Source organism: Hyla sarda, chromosome 12 (genome assembly GCF_029499605.1).
Source record: "Hyla sarda isolate aHylSar1 chromosome 12, aHylSar1.hap1, whole genome shotgun sequence".
NCBI lineage: Eukaryota > Metazoa > Chordata > Amphibia > Anura > Hylidae > Hyla > Hyla sarda.
In genome coordinates, this window is record NC_079200.1 from 33,401,114 (window position 1) to 33,423,630 (window position 22,517).

General features: G+C 48.3%; 1 protein-coding gene across 12 annotated transcripts in view; it reads right to left on the bottom strand.

Annotated features, from left to right (window-relative positions):
- The window catches only part of SRCIN1 (SRC kinase signaling inhibitor 1), a 489,213-nt gene that overhangs the window by 55,230 nt on the left and 411,466 nt on the right, over positions 1-22,517 (bottom strand). For 9 of the 12 annotated variants that reach the window (XM_056548576.1, XM_056548575.1, XM_056548579.1 and 6 more), the window contains 3 exons: positions 10,129-10,324; positions 9,775-9,973; positions 5,956-6,118 (listed from right to left, as the gene is read on the bottom strand). In XM_056548576.1, coding sequence (XP_056404551.1) covers positions 5,956-6,118; positions 9,775-9,973; positions 10,129-10,324 — 558 coding nt within the window. The remainder of the gene's footprint in view (positions 1-5,955; positions 6,119-9,774; positions 9,974-10,128; positions 10,325-22,517) is intronic. The other 3 variants (XM_056548586.1, XM_056548578.1, XM_056548577.1) reach the window with 1 other exon arrangement.

Consider the following 22,517-nt stretch of genomic DNA (forward strand, 5'->3'; position numbering starts at 1 on the left):
TCATGAGGGCCAAAACCTTAAATGCAAAAATGTATTATCATGCAAGAGAAGTTAGAACGATGACTATACTGTAGGCCGAGACATGCTTTAATACAGCAACTACTTACATGTAGAACTATACAGAAAAAGGCTAGTGTGCTTCACATGGTACAAAAAATCTAATAGTATAATGAACTGTATAAGGGTTAAAATAGTCATATAGTAAAGGACCATATACTTTCTATCCTACACTAATGATAAGCATGCACATTGTGAGGAAAGCTAACATGATCATGCAGATCTATGAATAGACAAAACACATATATGTATACAAGACATGTGAAACAGGACACATAGAATTCATCCATCTTGTGAAATATTAATTTCATCTATAAGCAGCAACAAATCACCCACTTTCTATCCAATTGCTCCTATGTATGCGGGGCCCAAATACACTGACTATAATGGACAACCACCCTGGGCCTACATCATTTCATTTTCATGTTTGTCCTCTATGAACGTCTTCCCTGGTGAACTGAAAACTTACCTCATATGTGACATTATGTAGACACTATACAGTGGTCCCTCGACTTACAATGGCCTCAGGTTACAATATTTTCAACATATAATTGTCTTTTCTGGACACCATACTCCACATACAATGCTATGGACAGTCCAGATCTGTGACACGTGTCAATCGTTGGAAGATGTGACTAATCAGAATGGACATTCATTGGTAAAACCGCTGTATTACGGAAGTGTATGCAATGACTGGCTCCCCCTACAGTACAGGGAGGTATTACATGTTATATACTACTCTTTACCTGTGCCAGGGTTAGCTGCTCCTTTGGACACCACCATTTAACTTTTTTGGGACATTGTGTACTGTACAGGACCCTGAAGAAGCTCCTGTCCTCTACATAGACAGTGATTTACAGCTCCCAGCAGATCTTTCTTACTGTTATATACAAGGATTTGCTTTATCTGTATTAGTTATCTACTTATTTTTCTTTAATCCATTTTTTAACATTTTCGGGGTTCAGAACCAATTACCAGGTTTCCATAGATTAAGATTACGGTTTCAACATACAATGGTTTCAACATACAATGGTCACCCTGGAACCAATTCATATTAGTAACTTGAGGGATCACTGTACTGTGGAAGTGTTTGGTATGACGGTAATTATGAATTCACTACTATAGGGATGTATAATTTATGAAGGGCTATCTTCTTTACAAATATTAAAGTGTACCTGTCATTTGCAAAAACTTTTTATATAGTGCAGATAATAACATTATGTGTATAGTTGTTAAAAAATGTGTATATCTTTTGGTAAAAAATGCTGTCCCTGCAGCTATTGCCTGTGTGTGTCTGTGCAGAGACGAAGGGGGAGATTCATCAAAACCTGGGCAGAGGAAAAATCGACCAGTTGCCCATAGCAACCAATCAGATCACTTTTATTTTTAAAAAGGCCTCTGAAAAATGTAAGAAGCAATCTGATTGGTTGCTATGGGCAACTTTTTCTCTGCACAGGTTTTGAAAAATCTCCCCCAAAATATGGGTGGACAAACAGGGCTCAGTAAACTGAGGACAGGCAGGGCTCTGTACACTGAGGACAGGCAGGGCTCTGTACACTGAGGACAGGCAGGGCTCTGTACACTGAGGACAGGCAGGGCTCTGTACACTGAGGACAGGCAGGGCTCTGTACACTGAGGACAGGCAGGGCTCTGTACACTGAGGACAGGCAGGGCTCTGTACACTGAGGACAGGCAGGGCTCTGTACACTGAGGACAGGCAGGGCTCTGTACACTGGGGACAGGCAGGGCTCTGTACACTGAGGACAGGCAGGGCTCTGTACACTGGGGACAGGCAGGGCTCTGTACACTGGGGACAGGCAGGGCTCTGTGCACTGGGGACAGGCAGGGCTCTGTGCACTGGGGACAGGCAGGGCTCTGTGCACTGGGGACAGGCAGGGCTCTGTGCACTGGGGACAGGCAGGGCTCTGTGCACTGGTGACAGGCAGGGCTCTGTGCACTGGGGACAGGCAGGGCTCTGTGCACTGGGGACAAGCAGGGCTCTGTGCACTGAGGACAAGCAGGGCTCTGTGCAGTGAGGACAAGCAGGGCTCTGTGCAGTGAGGACAAGCAGGGCTCTGTGCAGTGAGGACAAGCAGGGCTCTGTACACTAAGGACAAGCAGGGCTCTGTACACTGAGGACAAGCAGGGCTCTGAACACTGAGGACAAGCAGGGCTCTGTACACTGAGGACAAGCAGGGTTCTGTACAATGAGGACAAGCAGGGCTCTGTACACTGAGGACAAGCAGGGCTCTGTACACTGAAGACAAGGAGGGTTCTTTATACCGAGGAAAAGCAGGGTTCTGTACACTGAGGACAAGCAGGGCTCTGTGCACTGAGGACAAGCAGGGCTCTGTGCAGTGAGGACAAGCAGGGCTCTGTGCAGTGAGGACAAGCAGGGCTCTGTGCAGTGAGGACAAGCAGGGCTCTGTACACTGAGGACAAGCAGGGCTCTGTACACTGAGGACAAGCAGGGCTCTGAACACTGAGGACAAGCAGGGCTCTGAACACTGAGGACAAGCAGGGCTCTGTACACTGAGGACAAGCAGGGCTCTGTACACTGAGGACAAGCAGGGTTCTGTACAATGAGGACAAGCAGGGCTCTGTACACTGAGGACAAGCAGGGCTCTGTACACTGAAGACAAGGAGGGTTCTTTATACCGAGGAAAAGCAGGGTTCTGTACACTGAGGACAAGCAGGGCTCTGTGCACTGAGGACAAGCAGGGCTCTGTACACTGAAGACAAGCATGGCTCTTTACACTGAGGACAAGCAGGGCTCTGTACACTGAGGACAAGCAGGGCTCTGTACACTGAGGACAAGCAGGGCTCTGTACACTGAGGACAAGCAGGGCTCTTTACAATGAGGACAAGCAGGGCTCTGTACACTGAGGACAAGCAGGGCTCTGTACACTGAGGACAAGCAGGGCTCTTTACAATGAGGACAAGCAGGGCTCTGTACACTGAGGACAAGCAGGGCTCTGTACAGTGAGGCTCTGTGACATTCTATGGGCTCACACAGCAGGATGATTGACAAGCCAGGATAATGCACATAGTCCTGCTTGTCCCATCCTCAGTTCCTGTATTTGAGACACACTGACAATACTTGCAGGGACAGCATTTTTTTACCCAAAAATATACACATTTTTTTAACCAATGTATATTACAAATATACACATTATAGTATTATCTACACTATATCAGAAGTTTTTGCAGACGACAGGTAAGCTTTAAGAAGGGGACCCTCACCCATCTGTCTAGATGCCTCCACATACTTTGATCCGGCCCTCCATACATGCCATACATCGCTCAGAACAAATATATCCACTTCTCAAAGACATCCCTCCATATGTGCCTCAACACATACACACATACAACACTAACACACTCTTACGATACAAAACAGCACACTTGCTCACTTCCTACACACAGGCATACATATGTGTGCTCAGTAAGCCAGTCACATCTATAACTGCACACGGCACGGCACCTCCTCAGGCAGTTTTTACCGAACAGGGCGCCTCCAGCTGTTGCAAAACTACAACTCCCAGCATGCTGGGAGTTGTAGTTTTGCAACAGCTGGAGGCATCTTGATTGGGAAACACTGTTCTAAGGGGATAGGGCATACCGTTGTCCAAGTCTGCCCCCTTGTGCATGTTTCCCATGATCCCTTTTCACCCAATAATCCCTTTATCTTAAATTTTTAAATAGCCTTGTGCCACAAAGCCTCCTTATCACTGTAGCTAGGGAGATCAAGAATCCTCCATAAGGAATGCTTTATTGTACTGTTCCCCTATAGATGCCTATTGCCCATCTCACCCCCCATATGAGCGCAGCCCAATTATAGACATTACATACCAATTAATGAGAACCCCGATACCTTCCGCCTCTCCGTCTACCATAGCCCTGAAAGTAATGAAATGTGCAGAAGGGAAATCCCTGTGTTGTGAAGGATCTGCAGACATTTGTATGCGGGATCACACCTACAGTCTCTAGATAGGAATAGGAACACGGGGGAAGAGAGTGAGAGGAGCTTTACCGAAAAGATGACTCATTAACACAGACAAGTGGAGCGACTGGTAATATATGCAGAGCCAGACTCCTATTACGCTATATACAGGCTGCTGATAATTATTGCGGAGAGCAAGAGGCGGCCTTACCTTATGCAAATAAATGGCAAAACTTGAACTTATCTGGCATCAACGCTTTCTACGCCATGTCTGACACAAAAACTGGAATAAACACAAGCCACGGCGTAGCAAATAATTGTCAGGAACTACACTACACCTGTATTCTATGAAACACAATGCACGGATTAGTCGCTGCCGTGACTGACAATGGGCGTTCACGTCTATGGCAACAATGTGACGGCTTTCAAACCAACGGAAAATCTGCAGGCATCAAACAAGTAATCAGTCTGCAGGACTGGGTTTGTGGGAGGGGCGGAGGACTATAAAAGGTCCACAATTCCCCTCTTCTGGGCGTGTGTTGCGTTTGCATAAACCACCCAACCCACCCTTTCTTCAGGTATTCTCCACTACAGGGTATGCCCTCTACAGGTGTACCCCCGTTCGCGGTCATGGCACCAACCGCTGGTTATGTATATGTATGATTCTGTGTTTATCTCAATAGGTTTGTTGGCTTATAGGTTCAGGTAAGTACTCACGTCCGGAGCCTGAGCACAAGCTATAAAAGGTTCTTCTAGCAAGATTGTGCTGGTATTGCTATCCCGTTATAGTAAGGCTATGTTCAAACGTCCGGAATTTCCGTACTGGAGTTCCGCCAGAGATTACGGAGCAGCAGAGTCCCGTTGATTTCCTGCAGACAGTTTTCCGTGTCCGCAGGAAGAATGAACGTATTTTTTCTGCCGGCACTGCACGGAATGCATATATGAGATTTTACGTGCGGACATTCCAAAGTGTAAACATAGCCTCAGGCTGCAAGTATCATACAGTTTTGTGTGACCCAGAGCCCTGGGCTTGATCAGGCAGCAGTGGGGCTGCCTGGCCACTGGGTCGCTCCCCCTGTGGGCTAGGTGTCCCAGTGGAGGTGGTCGCCGCCCAGTGCTAGGTGTTAGTTTAGTGTCCCATTCTAATCAGGTAACCTTGCACATTTCGATCAAATGGTACAACAACAACCTGTTATTTTTTGAAATTTTGCTGAGAAGCAATAGGATTATTGTACAAGTTTTGTGATATGCGGCCATGTTCTGTTTCTCTATCTGTGCAGGGCTGGCTCTGCCTGTAGGCAAAATAGGTGGCTGTCTAGAGCACCCTCTTGATGGGAGGTGCCGCTCTGCCTGCCACAAAAAAAGTTACAACCTTCATCCGAATCACTCGCTCAGCCAGCATGGGGCGTGTCAAAGGTCGTGCCAATGGGCGGAGTCAAGACGGTTACAAAATAAGCTTTTGCCTAAGGTGGCAAAAATCTGTGACTTATACTGTTTTAATCTGGAGGTAGAATTGAAGTTTTGTGTATTTTTCTCAAAGAAATAGATACCGTAGATAGCTCCAGAGACCCAGGCCCTTTTAGCTCCAGGACAGATCAACCAGGCTTTATTCACAAGACACCGGGTCACTCGTTTATGGTCAACGGGCCAACGAGCATAAGGCAAAGTGTGGCAATTGGTATGGGGTTTTAGCAATCGGTCCCGCACTACCCAGATCTTGGTGGCATTTGTTGGTCAATATGCCCCAAATTCATTCTGTGGAAAACCCTTCCTAATTAAAAAAACAAAAGCACACACGGCAGAATACACACAGTCGACCAACATGTTCACATCTTTAATCCCACACATAGACGCAATCTGGTTGTACAGACAGACGACAGTCATGCACATGCACGGCTCCCATTCCACACAAGGACACACATGCTTCTGGGCTGGGAGCAATCGCTGCCACCTACTTCCGGCCCCCAGCCCAGACCCAGCCAAAGCCGGTGACAGCAGTCTGACCAGCGGTCTTTTCCGCTTACTCTCACGTCCCCGTTGGTGATGTGAGGAGCAGGAAACGAAGAGTAAATGGGCTCCTTCCGGTAGATCTTTATAATACTTCTGTCCTGAATGTCTCTGAGAAAAGAAAAAGAAAGAAAGAAAAAGGGTCAATGAGTAAAAGCCTACTGTAAGCCAGTAGAGGAGAGTCCATGATGTTGCTATTATGTCTGTACTTTAAAGGGGTACTCCACTGGAAAAAAAATTTTTTTTAAATCAACTGGTGCCAGAAAGTTAAACAGATTTGTAAATAGCTTCTATTAAAAACCTTAAAGGAAATCTGTCATCAGAATCACCCGCACTAAACCTGTTACACAGGCTTGTAGTGCGGGTGATCCTGATTAAAACGCTTCTTACCTCATTAAAAACTGTGCAGCGGTTCGCCAGATATCTTCATTTTTTGTTATATGGTATTCCCAGGCTTGGAACTCAGTGGGAGGTCCGCAGCATCAGCACGGACTCGCTTACGTCATTTTCGCCGGGCAGAGCGGCTGCCCGGCTCATGAATATTCATGGCTGCCTCATCGCAGTCTTCCTCCTGGTGTAGGTCAAGTGGGTAGCGCCGCGCATGCGCCACGCGCCGTACACCCGGAAGCGGCGTTCTCCTGCATAGATAGATATGCAGGAGAATGCCGCTTCCGGGTGTACGGCGCGCGGCGCATGCATAACAGGTTTTGTGCGGGTGATTCTGATGACAGATTTCCTTTAAACTTTCCAGTACTTATCAGCTGCTGTAATGATCCACAGAAAGTTCTTTTCTTTTTAAATTTCCTTTCTGCCTGACCACAGTGCTCACTGCTGACACCTCTGTCCATTTTAGGAACTGTTCAGAGCAGCATAGGTTTTCTACGGGGATCTGCTCTTACTCTGGACAGTTCCTAAAATGGACAGAGGTGTCAGCAGAGAGCACTGTGGTCAGGCAGAAAGGAAATTCAAAAAGAAACTAACTTCCTGTGGATCATACAGCAGCTGATAAGTAATGGAAGGATTAAGATTTTTTGATAGAAGTAATTTACATATCTGTTTAACTTTCTGGCACCAGTTGATTAAAAAAAAATGTTTTCCAATGGAGTACCTCTTTAAGTATATATAGTTAAACTTAATCTGCAAAAAAATCTACTTGGTCACTGTATATATAGTGGACACATTCATCTGGCTGTTTATCAGACTTTGCACTATGACTAGATAACATCATGGATCTACATGTTATATGTGCCCACTGAGGGGGCATCATGGCACCTATGATCAAAAGGAAAACATCAGTATAATAAATGGCACATGGTAGAAACGGGGCCCCGTTAGAGATTTTACTGATTTTGCATTAGGACCCAGAAGCTAAGTTATGCATTTGGGCCTATGCCCCCGAATAAAATTTTGATTGGTTGGGGCAGGGCTGTCTTTAACGAAGGACAAAAGGGGCAGCTGCCCTGGGCTCTGGCATTCCTAGGGGCCCTTTAGCCCCACGCTAAAGCTGCAAGCCGCCACCACCGGTCTGTCCGCTGCTTACTTCGGCCAGTAGCCTGGTGAGGCCCCCTTTATGACCGGTCCCCCAGGCTCCAAGTAAAGTGAGCCAGGGCAGGGACGCTGCCTCTTTAAGACGTCCATGCACAAGCACACCTGACGTCACAGACGTGTCCCAGCCTCGGCTGCTCTGTAGCAGAGGGAGATCCTGCCGCTGCTGAGAGCTCCAACTGCTGCTTCTATAAGGTGCAGACACTGCAGAGGTGTACAGAGGGAGGGGTGAGAGTGGGCTAGTTTCAGCTGTGGATGAATTGTGATTAATGTGGAGGATGGGGGGGGTTCTGAGGACTATGGAAGATAACAGGGGGTGTGCTGAGGACTATGGAAGATGACAGGGGGTGTGCTGAGGACTATGGAAGATGACAGGGGGGTGCTGAGGACTATGGAAGATGACAGGGGGTGCTGAGGACATTGGAGGATGAAGGGGGGTTGCTGAGGACTGTGGAGGATGACAGGGGGGATACTGAGGACTGTAGAGGATGACAAGGAGGGGGTGATGAGGACTGCCGAGAATGACGGGGGTGGTGCTGTTGGAGTGTGGAGGATGTTGGGGGTGCTGTAGGAGTGTGGAGGGTGATGGTGACACTGTAGGAATGTGGAGGATAACGGGGGCACTGTAGAAGTGTGGAGGATGACAGGGGGTGGCGCTGTAGGAGTGTGGAGGATGTTGGGGGTGCTGTAGGAGTGTGGAGGATGACAGGGGGAACTATAGGAGTGTGGAGGATGACAGGGGGTGGCGCTGTAGCAGTGTGGAGCATGACAGAGGTGCTCGGAGAGAGGGGCAGGGTGGGGGTCAGAAAAGTGGAGAAGGGGTCTGGGGGCAGAGGAGTGTGAAGAAAAGGGGTCTGAAGGAGGACTTAGCGGTCTGGCTGGGCATAGGGGTCTGGAGGAGGACTTAGAAGTCTGAAGAAGCAGAACTTAGAGGTCTGGGGAGACTTAGTGCTTGTCCACACTGTAGAGATTCCACCGGTGAAATTACGCGGCGGAATTTCACATGCAGCAGAGTCCCATTGTTTTCAATGGGATTCTGCTGCTCTGTGCATACTGTTGAATCGCAGCAGCGGAATTCTGCCAGTGGAATGGACGTACACCCAAAGAATAAACATGGGCATTCTAAGAGGTAGTGCACAGCCACGTGGTCCTATTCGGTGACGCCTGCTGCAAGGGAACATTCCCCTAGCTAAATGTTTGCAGTTTGGACCAGCCCTTAGGGGTCTGAGATTCTGCCAAACAGACAAAACAGTGTCTGGCAGGGTTGTGTTCAGGAGGCACAGTGTATGGTAGTATTATATTCAGGGGGTACAGTATTTGGCAGTATTATAATGATTACTGATGTCATACAGAGGATGAGAATCTGCTGACATAGTGAGGAACCTATGATGTCCGGGCGTCAGACTCTACAGAGAAGATGTAGCTGGAAGAAGTCCTGGCCTCTGGACCAGATAAAGAAGAAAAGGAAAGACCACAGAGAAGACGTCACTCAGGTCATTATATCATTATGTATTCTCCTGACTGTCCCATCAGAGCTGTAGTCACTAGTAATTTCTGCAGTGTTGAAGGGAGAAACTGTAGCCCAATCTGTGGCTCTCCAGCTGTTACAAAACTACAATTCCTATCATACCTGAGGCTCTCCAGTCATGTCGGAAGCTGTAGCTTTACAAAAAACTGGAAAGCCATTAAACCAACGGGATTTTAGACTATGCAGCCCATTTTATTTTTGGGGGGGGGGGGGGCGACTGTTGAGACCCCCCCACCCAAAAAATGGTCTGCATGGTCTAAAATGCCCGGGCCTATTTTTGGTCCCAGTCCAGCCCTGCTGACGGGGGACGTTGCGCAAGTGACGTTCCTCTGCAGACCCACGCAGGAGGGGGGCCTAAAAAAATTGCTTGCCCAGGGTCCAATCAAAATTAAAGATGGCCCTGGCCCTAATAAAATGACAGATACCCTTTAAATATAGTAGTTATCACTGGAATCAATCAAGTGCAATGCAAGGAGTGATTATCAAAGCAGATCTGCAGTAAAATCCAAGCAGGGCCTGGTGAAAGTAAACTCAGCTATATGTTAATGTGTCCTAAAAATACACCCAGCTCTCAAGCATGGCAGAAGCCTGTATTCACCCACTTTTACTTTCCATAGGACATCGCACTGTAGCATCTTTGATGGCCTCTTACCAAATGGTCACTTCTTGGTCTACAGCCCCACCCAATCCATACCTGACATCTTCCAATTCATAGAAGACGTTCCGGGACTCGTCTTTGATTAGTATAGCCGTGTTATGAGACTTCAGCATTCCCATCGTGAGCTTCTGCTGGAACATGTGCACTATAAGAGCATGTAATGTGTCCATACTAGTGATCTCATGAGTGATGTGCACCCGTCTAGTCTCATCGCCATACTGAAGGAACAAGACACCTGGAAGCAGAATAATGTTTAATGCATTAGATCTAGGACTCAATGGTTCATTTAGGCACAAAACTTCTCAGGTAAGTAAGAATTTAATACATGATCAGCACAGATTTATCTCCTAACTAATTCTAACTATAACTCCTATAAAGAAGATCACCAACCTGGTGAACGTAGTTTGGTTTGGCTGGTGGATCGAGACAGTGGCAAGCTTTGTCTGAAACGATTCATTCTGTTGAAGCCAAGTGGCAACTCTGCTTCTGACATGGTTTCCAGGGATTCAGCTGAAGCAAAGGACAATTTGGCTGCTTGATCTGCAAGGCCGGGCTGGGAGGTTTGGGAATGACGTGAGCTCCTAGTCTGCAAACCAAAGAAGTAAGATGATACCATTAACAAGGATACTGCACAGAAAGTAAGGACAATTTCCAAATATCCTACACAAACACCAAACAATCCTTTATACCATGTACCTAAAAAGATTGTCCAGGATTTGAAAACCATGGCTAGTTTTTTTCCAGAAACAATGTCAAAAGGGTCATTGGGTTATGTCGGGTATCCAAAATCATCCACAGACAACCCCGTAACCTACCTCAACCAAACACCACGGTTGTACGATGTCTAGATTTCTTCTAGAATGTGGTGTTACGGTTCGATTGAAATAATGAATGGACCTAATAAAACATTGGTAAGGCTGCTTAAGTGACAAATGCTATGTCCTGAGACATTTTTTTTTAACTCAGTATAGAAGTATTTTTGAGAAAAGCAACAAATATGAAAATACTAGAACACCAAGTGTCAGCAAACATTTTGTCATATGCAAAATTTGTATAGGAAGTCCAATAACTTTTGTCAGCAAGACTTTCTACATCATTTGGTTCTTTTTTTCTTGTGCAAATTTTTTAGTATTTATCTGCAAAATTATGGACTTAAACATTACAGTATATATATATATATATATATATATATATATATACACATACATACATATAAAAGAGGTACAAACTCAAGGGTGCATAGATGTCACATGAGAACAAATGCTGGAGGAACGCACCATGACCAGGTCATTCAGAGACACAGGGTCATCAAACCAATGGCTGAACCAATATAACATACAGTATATCTATTGCTATAAGGATTACCATCCTGTTTCGGATTTATTAAGGGGGTACTCCGGTGGAAAAAAACAATTAAAATCAATTGGTGCCAGAAAGTTATACAGATTTGTATATCACTTCTATTTAAAAATCTTAATCCTTCCAGTACTTAACAACTGCTGTATGTTCCAGAGGAAGTTGTCTAGTTCTTTCCAGTCTGACCACAGTGCTCTCTGCTGCCACTTCTGTTTGAGTCAGAAACTGTCCAGAGCAGGAGAGGTTTGCTATGGGGATTTGCTTCAACTCTGGACACTTCCTGACACGGACAGAGGTGGCAGCAGAGAGCACTGTGGTTGGACTGGAAAGAACTACACAACTTCCTCTGTAGTATACAGCAGCTGATAAGTAAAGGAAGGCTAAATATTTTGAAACAGAAGTAATTTACAAATCTGAGAATTTACATGACTGGATACAGCCCTCTAAGTATGCATATACTACTTAATGTACTACTAAAATAAAAAAGAATAAATAACTGATATGGCTAGTTTGTAAAAAATGTATTAAACTATTAATTGAAAGTCGGGTGGTGAGTGGTGCAGCACACCAATTGCCTCATATGTTTTACCTACCTAACTGATTACATCATAGACTGTATCCAACGAGTGACTATACATACATTTTTATGCAGGCGGTCTTTCATTCGACTTAATACAGATTTTTATCATCTTTTTACTATTATCATTTATTGCTAATTCATATGTTTGTATCTCGTCTGTGGCAAGGGCCCTGCTATAGACGTGACTTTCAATTAATAGTTTAAAGGGGTTGTGCGCTGCCCTGCCTTTCGGAGCTCCGCACGCAGCGTCCGGAAGTTCATTACTCCGAACGCTGTGTGCGGGCTTCCGCGTTCGCGGCCGCTGGAGGTGACGTCACGCACGCCCCCTCTACCGAAGTCTATGGGAAAGGGGCGTGACTGCTGTCACGCCCCCTTCCAATAGACTTTCCTTGAGGGGGCGGGCGTGACGCCACGAGGGGGCCGGGCGTGACGTCCGGCGGCCGCGAACACGGAAGCCCGCACACAGCGTTCGGAGTAATGAACTTTCGGACGCTGCGTGCGGAGCTCCGAAAGGCAGGGCAGCGCACAACCCCTTTAATACATATTTTAAGTAAAACTAGCCATATCAGTTAATTATTTATTTTTATTTTAGTAGTACATTGTTACGCCGAGCGCTCCGGGTCCCCGCTCCTCCCCGGAGCGCTCGCTACACTCTCCCCGCTGCAGCGCTCCGGTCAGATCCACTGACCCGGGGCGCTGCGATTCCGCTTCCAGCCGGGATGCGATTCGCGATGCGGGTAGCGCCTGCTCGCGATGCGCACCCCGGCTCCCGTGCCTGACTCGCTCTCCCTCGGTCCTGTCCCGGCGCGCGCGGCCCCGCTCCCTAGGGCGCGCGCGCGCCGGGTCTTTGCGATCTAAAGGGCCACTGCGCCGCTGATTGGCGCAGTGATTCCAATTAGTGTGTCCACCTGTGCACTTCCCTATATCACCTCACTTCCCCTGCACTCCCTTGCCGGATCTTGTTGCCATCGTGCCAGTGAAAGCGTTTCCTTGTGTGTTCCTAGCCTGTGTTCCAGACCTCCTGCCGTTGCCCCTGACTACGATCCTTGCTGCCTGCCCCGACCTTCTGCTACGTCCGACCTTGCTTCTGTCTACTCCCTTGTACCGCGCCTATCTTCAGCAGCCAGAGAGGTGAGCCGTTGCTAGTGGATACGACCTGGTCACTACCGCCGCAGCAAGACCATCCCGCTTTGCGGCGGGCTCTGGTGAAAACCAGTAGTGACTTAGAACCGATCCACTAGCACGGTCCACGCCAATCCCTCTCTGGCACAGAGGATCCACTACCTGCCAGCCGGCATCGTGACAGTAGATCCGGCCATGGATCCCGCTGAAGTTCCTCTGCCAGTTGTCGCTGACCTTACCACGGTGGTCGCCCAGCAGTCACAACAGATAGCGCAACAAGGCCAACAGCTGTCTCAACTGACCGTTATGCTACAGCAGTTACTACCACAGCTTCAGCAGTCATCTCCTCCGCCAGCTCCTGCACCTCCTCCGCAGCGAGTGGCCGCTCCTGGTCTACGCCTATCCTTGCCGGATAAATTTGATGGGGACTCTAAGTTTTGCCGTGGCTTTCTTTCCCAATGTTCCCTGCATCTGGAGATGATGTCGGACCAGTTTCCCACTGAAAGGTCTAAGGTGGCTTTCGTAGTCAGCCTTCTGTCTGGAAAAGCCCTGTCTTGGGCCACACCGCTCTGGGACCGCAATGACCCCGTCACTGCCTCTGTACACTCCTTCTTCTCGGAAATCCGAAGTGTCTTTGAGGAACCTGCCCGAGCCTCTTCTGCTGAGACTGCCCTGTTGAACCTGGTCCAGGGTAATTCTTCCGTTGGCGAGTATGCCGTACAATTCCGTACTCTTGCTTCAGAATTATCCTGGAATAATGAGGCCCTCTGCGCGACCTTTAAAAAAGGCCTATCCAGCAACATTAAAGATGTTCTGGCCGCACGAGAAATTCCTGCTAATCTACATGAACTCATTCACCTAGCCACTCGCATTGACATGCGTTTTTCCGAAAGGCGTCAGGAGCTCCGCCAAGATATGGACTCTGTTCGCACGAGGCGTTTCTTCTCCTCGGCTCCTCTCTCCTCTGGTCCCCTGCAATCCGTTCCTGTGCCTCCCGCCGTGGAGGCTATGCAGGTCGACCGGTCTCGCCTGACACCTCAAGAGAGGACACGACGCCGCATGGAGAACCTCTGCCTGTACTGTGCTAGTACCGAACACTTCCTGAGGGATTGTCCTATCCGTCCTCCCCGCCTGGAAAGACGTACGCTGACTCCGCACAAGGGTGAGACAGTCCTTGATGTCTACTCTGCTTCTCCACGTCTTACTGTGCCTGTGCGGATGTCTGCCTCTGCCTTCTCCTTCTCTACTGTGGCCTTCTTGGACTCTGGATCTGCAGGAAATTTTATTTTGGCCTCTCTCGTCAACAGGTTCAACATCCCAGTGACCAGTCTCGCCAGACCCCTTTACATCAATTGTGTAAACAATGAAAGATTGGACTGTACCATACGTTTCCGCACGGAGCCCCTTCTAATGAGCATCGGATCGCATCACGAGAGGATTGAACTTTTGGTCCTCCCCAATTGCACCTCGGAAATTCTCCTTGGACTTCCCTGGCTTCAACTTCATTCCCCAACCCTGGATTGGTCCACTGGGGAGATCAAGAGTTGGGGGCCCTCTTGTTCCAAGGACTGTCTAAAACCGGTTCCCAGTAACCCTTGCCGTGACTCTGTGGTTCCTCCAGTAACCGGTCTCCCTAAGGCCTATATGGACTTCGCGGATGTTTTCTGCAAAAAACAAGCTGAGACTCTACCTCCTCACAGGCCTTATGATTGTCCTATCGACCTCCTCCCGGGCACTACTCCACCCCGGGGCAGAATTTATCCTCTCTCTGCCCCAGAGACTCTTGCCATGTCTGAATACGTCCAGGAAAATTTAAAAAAGGGCTTTATCCGTAAATCCTCCTCTCCTGCCGGAGCCGGATTTTTCTTTGTGTCCAAAAAAGATGGCTCCCTACGTCCTTGCATTGACTACCGCGGTCTTAATAAAATCACGGTTAAGAACCGCTACCCCCTACCCCTCATCTCTGAACTCTTTGATCGCCTCCAAGGTGCCCACATCTTTACTAAACTGGACTTAAGAGGTGCCTATAACCTCATCCGCATCAGAGAGGGGGATGAGTGGAAAACGGCATTTAACACCAGAGATGGACACTTTGAGTATCTGGTCATGCCCTTTGGCCTGTGCAACGCCCCTGCTGTCTTCCAAGACTTTGTTAATGAAATTTTTCGTGATCTGTTATACTCCTGTGTTGTTGTATATCTGGACGATATCCTAATTTTTTCTGCCAATCTAGAAGAACACCGCCAGCATGTCCGTATGGTTCTTCAGAGACTTCGTGACAATCAACTCTATGCCAAAATTGAGAAATGTCTGTTTGAATGCCAATCTCTTCCTTTTCTAGGATATTTGGTCTCTGGCCAGGGACTACAAATGGATCCAGACAAACTCTCTGCCGTCTTAGATTGGCCACGCCCCTCCGGACTCCGTGCTATCCAACGCTTTTTGGGGTTCGCCAATTATTACAGACAATTTATTCCACATTTTTCTACCGTTGTGGCTCCTATCGTGGCTTTAACCAAGAAAAATGCCGATCCCAAGTCTTGGCCTCCTCAAGCGGAAGACGCCTTTAAACGACTCAAGTCTGCCTTTTCTTCGGCTCCCGTGCTCTCCAGACCTGACCCTTCCAAACCCTTCCTATTGGAGGTTGATGCCTCCTCAGTGGGAGCTGGAGCTGTTCTTCTACAAAAAAATTCTTCCGGGCATGCTGTCACTTGTGGTTTTTTTTCTAGGACCTTCTCTCCGGCGGAGAGGAACTACTCCATCGGGGATCGAGAGCTTCTAGCCATCAAATTAGCACTTGAGGAATGGAGGCATCTGCTGGAGGGATCAAGATTTCCAGTTATTATTTACACCGACCACAAGAACCTCTCCTACCTCCAGTCTGCCCAACGGCTGAATCCTCGCCAGGCCCGGTGGTCTCTGTTCTTTGCCCGATTTAATTTTGAGATTCACTTTCGGCCTGCCGATAAGAACATTAGGGCCGATGCTCTCTCTCGTTCCTCGGATGCCTCAGAAGTTGAACTCTCTCCGCAACACATCATTCCACCTGACTGCCTGATCTCCACTTCTCCAGCCTCCATCAGGCAAACTCCTCCAGGAAAGACCTTTGTTTCTCCACGCCAACGCCTCGGAATCCTCAAATGGGGTCACTCCTCCCATCTCGCAGGTCATGTGGGCATCAAGAAATCTATGCAACTCATCTCCCGCTTCTATTGGTGGCCGACTCTGGAGACGGATGTTGTGGACTTTGTGCGAGCCTGCACTATCTGTGCCCGGGATAAGACTCCTCGCCAGAAGCCCGCTGGTTTTCTTCATCCTCTGCCTGTCCCCGAACAGCCTTGGTCTCTGATTGGTATGGATTTTATTACTGATTTACCCCCTTCCCGTGGCAACACTGTTATTTGGGTGGTCGTTGATCGATTCTCCAAAATGGCACATTTCATCCCTCTTCCTGGTCTTCCTTCAGCGCCTCAGTTGGCTAAACAATTTTTTGTACACATTTTTCGTCTTCACGGGTTGCCTACGCAGATCGTCTCGGATAGAGGCGTCCAATTCGTGTCTAAATTCTGGAGGGCTCTCTGTAAACAACTCAAGATTAAATTAAATTTTTCTTCTGCATATCATCCCCAGTCCAATGGACAAGTAGAAAGAATTAACCAGGTCTTGGGTGATTATTTGCGACATTTTGTTTCCTCCCGCCAGGATGACTGGGCAGATCTCCTTCCATGGGCCGAATTCTCGTATAACTTCAGAGTCTCTGAATCTTCCTCCAAATCCCCATTTTCCGTGGTGTACGGCCGTCACCCTCTTCCCCCCCTCCCTACCCCCTTGCCCTCTGGTCTGCCCGCTGTGGATGAAATTTCTCGTGACCTTTCCATCATATGGAGAGAGACCCAAAATTCTCTCTTACAGGCTTCATCACGCATGAAGAAGTTCGCGGATAAGAAAAGAAGAGCTCCTCCCATTTTTTCCCCTGGAGACAAGGTATGGCTCTCCGCTAAATATGTCCGCTTCCGTGTCCCTAGCTACAAGTTGGGACCACGCTATCTTGGTCCTTTCAAAATTTTGTGTCAGATTAATCCTGTCTCTTACAAACTGCTTCTTCCTCCTTCTCTTCGTATCCCTAATGCCTTTCACGTTTCTCTTCTTAAACCACTCATCCTCAACCGTTTTTCTCCCAAATCTGTTCCTCCCACTCCTGTTTCCGGCTCCTCGGACATCTTCTCTGTCAAAGAGATCTTAGCTTCTAAAAAGGTCAGAGGGAAAACTTTTTATTTAGTGGATTGGGAGGGTTGTGGTCCTGAAGAGAGATCCTGGGAACCTGAGGACAACATCCTAGACAAAAGTCTGCTCCTCAGGTTCTCAGGCTCTAAGAAGAGGGGGAGACCCAAGGGGGGGGGTACTGTTACGCCGAGCGCTCCGGGTCCCCGCTCCTCCCCGGAGCGCTCGCTACACTCTCCCCGCTGCAGCGCTCCGGTCAGATCCACTGACCCGGGGCGCTGCGATTCCGCTTCCAACCGGGATGCGATTCGCGATGCGGGTAGCGCCCGCTCGCGATGCGCACCCCGGCTCCCGTACCTGACTCGCTCTCCCTCGGTCCTGTCCCGGCGCGCGCGGCCCCGCTCCCTAGGGCGCGCGCGCGCCGGGTCTTTGCGATCTAAAGGGCCACTGCGCCGCTGATTGGCGCAGTGATTCCAATTAGTGTGTCCACCTGTGCACTTCCCTATATCACCTCACTTCCCCTGCACTCCCTTGCCGGATCTTGTTGCCATCGTGCCAGTGAAAGCGTTTCCTTGTGTGTTCCTAGCCTGTGTTCCAGACCTCCTGCCGTTGCCCCTGACTACGATCCTTGCTGCCTGCCCCGACCTTCTGCTACGTCCGACCTTGCTTCTGTCTACTCCCTTGTACCGCGCCTATCTTCAGCAGCCAGAGAGGTGAGCCGTTGCTAGTGGATACGACCTGGTCACTACCGCCGCAGCAAGACCATCCCGCTTTGCGGCGGGCTCTGGTGAAAACCAGTAGTGACTTAGAACCGATCCACTAGCACGGTCCACGCCAATCCCTCTCTGGCACAGAGGATCCACTACCTGCCAGCCGGCATCGTGACATACATTAAGTAGTATATGCAAATTCTCTGTTTTTAACACGAAGGGCAACACAGCCAACTCGGTATACATTGTATTTTATAGTGTGAGCCACCCACAACCCTTTGTATAATTTACAAATCTGTTTAACTTTCTGGCACCAGTCGATTTGAAAACATTTGTTTTCCACCAGAGTTCCCCTTTAATAGACACAGACTTCTTTTTTAAGACATGATTCTCCTTCAGTATTAATGTTCTAGTACAGTAAATGTCACTAGGCTGTTTGTCACTGTGCATACAAGCCCCAAGGTTCCCAGCTTAACAAGATCTTGTTAAACCATCGTCTACTACGGATAAAGTGTAAATATTTCAATACATTTCAGAGGATGGTGATGATGCTGTAGGCGACAATGAGTGCCTCTGCGCTTCCAAACTAGACATAAAAACTGTGTAAGGTTTTCTCATGTTCCTGTGTAACAATATGAATGAATAGAATGATAAGTGCAAGAGAAAACGTGTATACCACTGCAGATATAGACGTCCAGTGGCGTACCAAGGGGGGGGGGGGGTGCCACTCTCAAGGGGGGTGCCAGGGGCGAACTGACCCGCCGCCGCTGCTAAGGTCCGGGACACTCGTCCCAGATCCCCAGCAGACAGCGCTACATTCTCCTGTATGCACGATACACGCACATACAGGAGAAGGCGTCCCCTCTGTGCGAGCCGCATCTGCAGCTTAACAGAGGAGACGTGACCTCCGCCCCCACGCAGCACGCAGCACAGGCGCCGTTGACGTCACTCATCCGGCTCCTGTACTGTGGAGGGGAGAAGACGCGGGCCCCTGCTGAGGAGATCGCTGCGTGGGATATCAGGTGAGCATCCTTTTTTTATTTAATTTTTTTAACCCTGCCTATACCTATAGGGAAGGGGGGGTGCTCTGCATATACCTATAAGGAAGGGGGAGAGAGAGGGGGGGTGCTCTGCATATACCTATAAGGAAGGGGGAGAGAGAGGGGGGGTGCTCTGCATATACCTATAGGGAAGGGGGGGAGAGGGGGGGTGCTCTGCATATACCTATAAGGAAGGGGGAGAGAGAGGGGGGGTGCTCTGCATATACCTATAGGGAAGGGGGGGAGAGGGGGGGTGCTCTGCATATACCTATAGGGAAGGGGGAGAGGGGGGGTGCTCTGCATATACCTATAGGGAAGGGGGGAGAGGGGGGTGCTCTGCTTATACCTATAGGGAAGGGGGGAGAGGGGGGTGCTCTGCATATACCTATAGGTAAGGGGGTAGAGGGGGGGTGCTTTGCATATACCTATAGGGAAGGGAGAGAAGGGGGTGCTCTGCATATACCAATAGGGAAGGGGGGAGAGGGGGTGCTCTGCATATACCTATAGGGAAGGGGGGGAGAGGGGGGTGTTCTGCATATACCTAGAGGGGGTGCTCTGCATATACCTATAGGGAAGGGGGGAGAGGGGTGGTGTACTGCATATACCTATAGGGAAGGGGGGGAGAGGGGGGGTGCTCTGCATATACGTATATGGAAGGGGGTAGAGGAGGGGAGTGCTCTGCATATACCTATAGGGAAGGGGGAGGGGGGTTCTCTGCATATACCTATAGGGAAGGGGGGGAGAAGGGGGGTGCTCTGCATATACCTATAGGGAAGGGGGGGAGAGGGGGGGTGCTCTGCATATACCTATGGGGAAGGGGGTGTAGCTCTGCATATACCTATGGGGAAGGGGGGTGTAGCTCTGCATATACCTATGGCAAAGAGGGTGGGGTGTAGCTCTGCATATACCTATGGGAAAGAGGGTGGGGTGTAGCTCTGCATATACCTATGGGAAAGAGGGGGGTGTAGCTCTGCATATACCTATGGGGAAGAGGGGGGTGTAGCTCTGCATATACCTATGGGGAAGGGGGGTGTAGCTCTGCATATACCTATGGGAAAGAGGGTGGGGTGTAGCTCTGCATATACCTATGGGAAAGAGGGTGGGGTGTAGCTCTGGATATACCTATGGGAAAGAGGGTGGGGAGTAGCTCTGCATATACCTATGGGAAAGAGGGGGGTGTAGCTCTGCATATACCTATGGGGAAGGGGGGGGTGTAGCTCCACATATACATATGGGAAAGAGGGGGGTAGCTCTGCATATACCTGTGGGAAAGAGGGGGGGGGGTAACCCTGCATATACCCATGGGAAACGGGGGGGGGGGTGTAGCTCTGCATATACCTATGGGAAAGAGGGGGGAGTGTAACTCTGCATATACCTATGGGAAAGAGGGGGTGTAGCATAGCTCTGCATATACCTATGGGAAAGAGAGGGGGGTGTAACTCTGCATATACCTATGGGAAAGAGGGGGGGTGTAACTCTGCATATACCTATTGGAAAGAGGGGGTTACCTGGCTACCTACCTACCTGCCCTTTTACTGTGCAGGACACCAAGGAGGGCGTTATTACAGTTTGTGGGCCTATAGATGGAAAGATTGTGTAGAGGAGGCCACTGAATATATGCAGAGTCTGACATGTTTTTCCTGCAGATGTTAAGATATCCATATGGCGGTCTTATCCGGACGGAGAAGAAAAGGAAAGAGGACGCCGCTGATCAGAAAAGACGTAATTGTGAGTCCCAAAATGTAACTGTAATCACTTATATGGTATACACATCCTGTGTACAGCTGATATCTACCGCCATATGGTCCTGTATATAATCACTTATATTGTATACAGATTCTTTATAGTATACTGGTCTGTATATAGTGGTTTTATTCAGTACAGTATGGCGGTATTATCCAGTTGTTGTGTGGTGGTATATATTTACTCCTTGTATACCAGTATTATTGGTCATGGAAATTTACCTACGTAAGTGTTTCTTACATATATAAATTTTAATTTATTGCGTGTGGGATTTGGGTGGAATAGGGGCGTGGCAGAAGATTGACAAGCTGCAGAGCCTAGCAGGGGCCCTTGCCTTTTTTTTGGACCGGGGACCCTGAGTGTTGTCAGTCCGCCCCTGGGGGGAAGGGAGGGAGGGGGTGTAATTAAGGGGGGTGCGTGTGTGTGTGTGTGGGGGGGGGGGGGGGGGGGCAAACAAAGGGTCTGCCCCGGGTGCCAAATGCTCTAGGTACGCCCCTGTAGACGTCATATACAGTTCTTTATGTGTGTACACAGACATCTTCTTGCTGTTTCAGAAGGAATTCTTAGCTGGACAATTTCATATCAATGGCAAATCAAACATATTCTGAAGAAAAGCTAATTTGCATTTTTTTTGCCCATGTAGCAAAATATGTCCACCAAGTGGGTCTCCTCAGTGAGAACCAATACCACTCCTCGAAATGTACAAATGGATTGACAAGTGGGTGTCACCGTGTGTCCCTGCATGGTCTGGAATTGTCACTAGTGATCGGATAGTGTCAGAGTGCACGGGGACCCACACCACTGACAAGACACATGTCAGCACCCACTTAGCCACACATGAATATGCAAGAGGAACGGCATAATGCAGAATTCCAAGAACAAATGCTACAGAAAGGGTATTTGTGAATATGTCACTATTACTGAATACATGGGCGACTAAGACTAATGAGGACATTTCCACAGTTCTGCTCCTGCATCCTACATCTGTCTACCCAGATGTAACCTTAGTAAACTGAAGACTTTACATATTATAGGAATTGTTATATTCTATTTTTTTTTACTTTTAAAATATTATATATTCCATAAGAATACGTTCACACGTACAGGATCCTGCGCAGATTTGATGCACAGGATTTTCTGCTGCAGATTTCAATGTAAACCAAATGACTGAGCACCGCTTCTAATCTGCAGTTACAAATCCTGCGCATCAAATTTGCGCAGGATCCTGTACATGTGAACGTACCCTTAGGGAGCCATTAAAGGGAATGTGTCATCAGCATCACTCGCACTAACCTATTGGTATAGGCTTGTAGTGCAGGTGACCCTGATGACAAGGGTACCTACTGTTTGCTGATCCGTGCCTCCTTTACTTCTTTTTTTTTTTTTATATGATAATGAAGTTTCTAGGTGTACGGTGACATCCGGCCTGGATCTTCATAGTAAACGCCCTCAACCCCTGTGATGATTTTTCTGCATATCGCCTGAGGCCATGAATTTGCATGCGTAATGTCCCTAACAAGAGACATTAAGTGAAATCTCTCTGCTTGCGAGATAAATTTTATAGGTGATCAGCATAGGGGAGGAGGATCAGCAGAGAAGAGGAGGGCGTTTATTATGAAGATCCAGGCCGGATGTTACAGTGCACTCAGGGCTTGGGAACACCCCACAGCATGCACCAAGCTTCTTCATTTGCATTATAAGAAAATGAGGAATAAAAGGAGGCTCGGATCAACAAACGGTAATTACCATTGTCATCAGCACTACAAGCCTGTAGCAATAGGTTATTGTGGGTGATGCTGATGACAGATCATCATGCGGACATTCCTTGTGGATTCCACCTTCCTCCTAAGGGTGCGTTCACACTGAGTAATTCAAGAGGAATTTACTCGAGTAATGCACATCTCCTCTGCCCATTGACTTTAATGTTATTTCTGCTGTCCTGTTCACGGAATTCTGCTAGCGGAATTCCAATGCTGAATTCCTTTCCACTTGAAGAAAGAACATGTT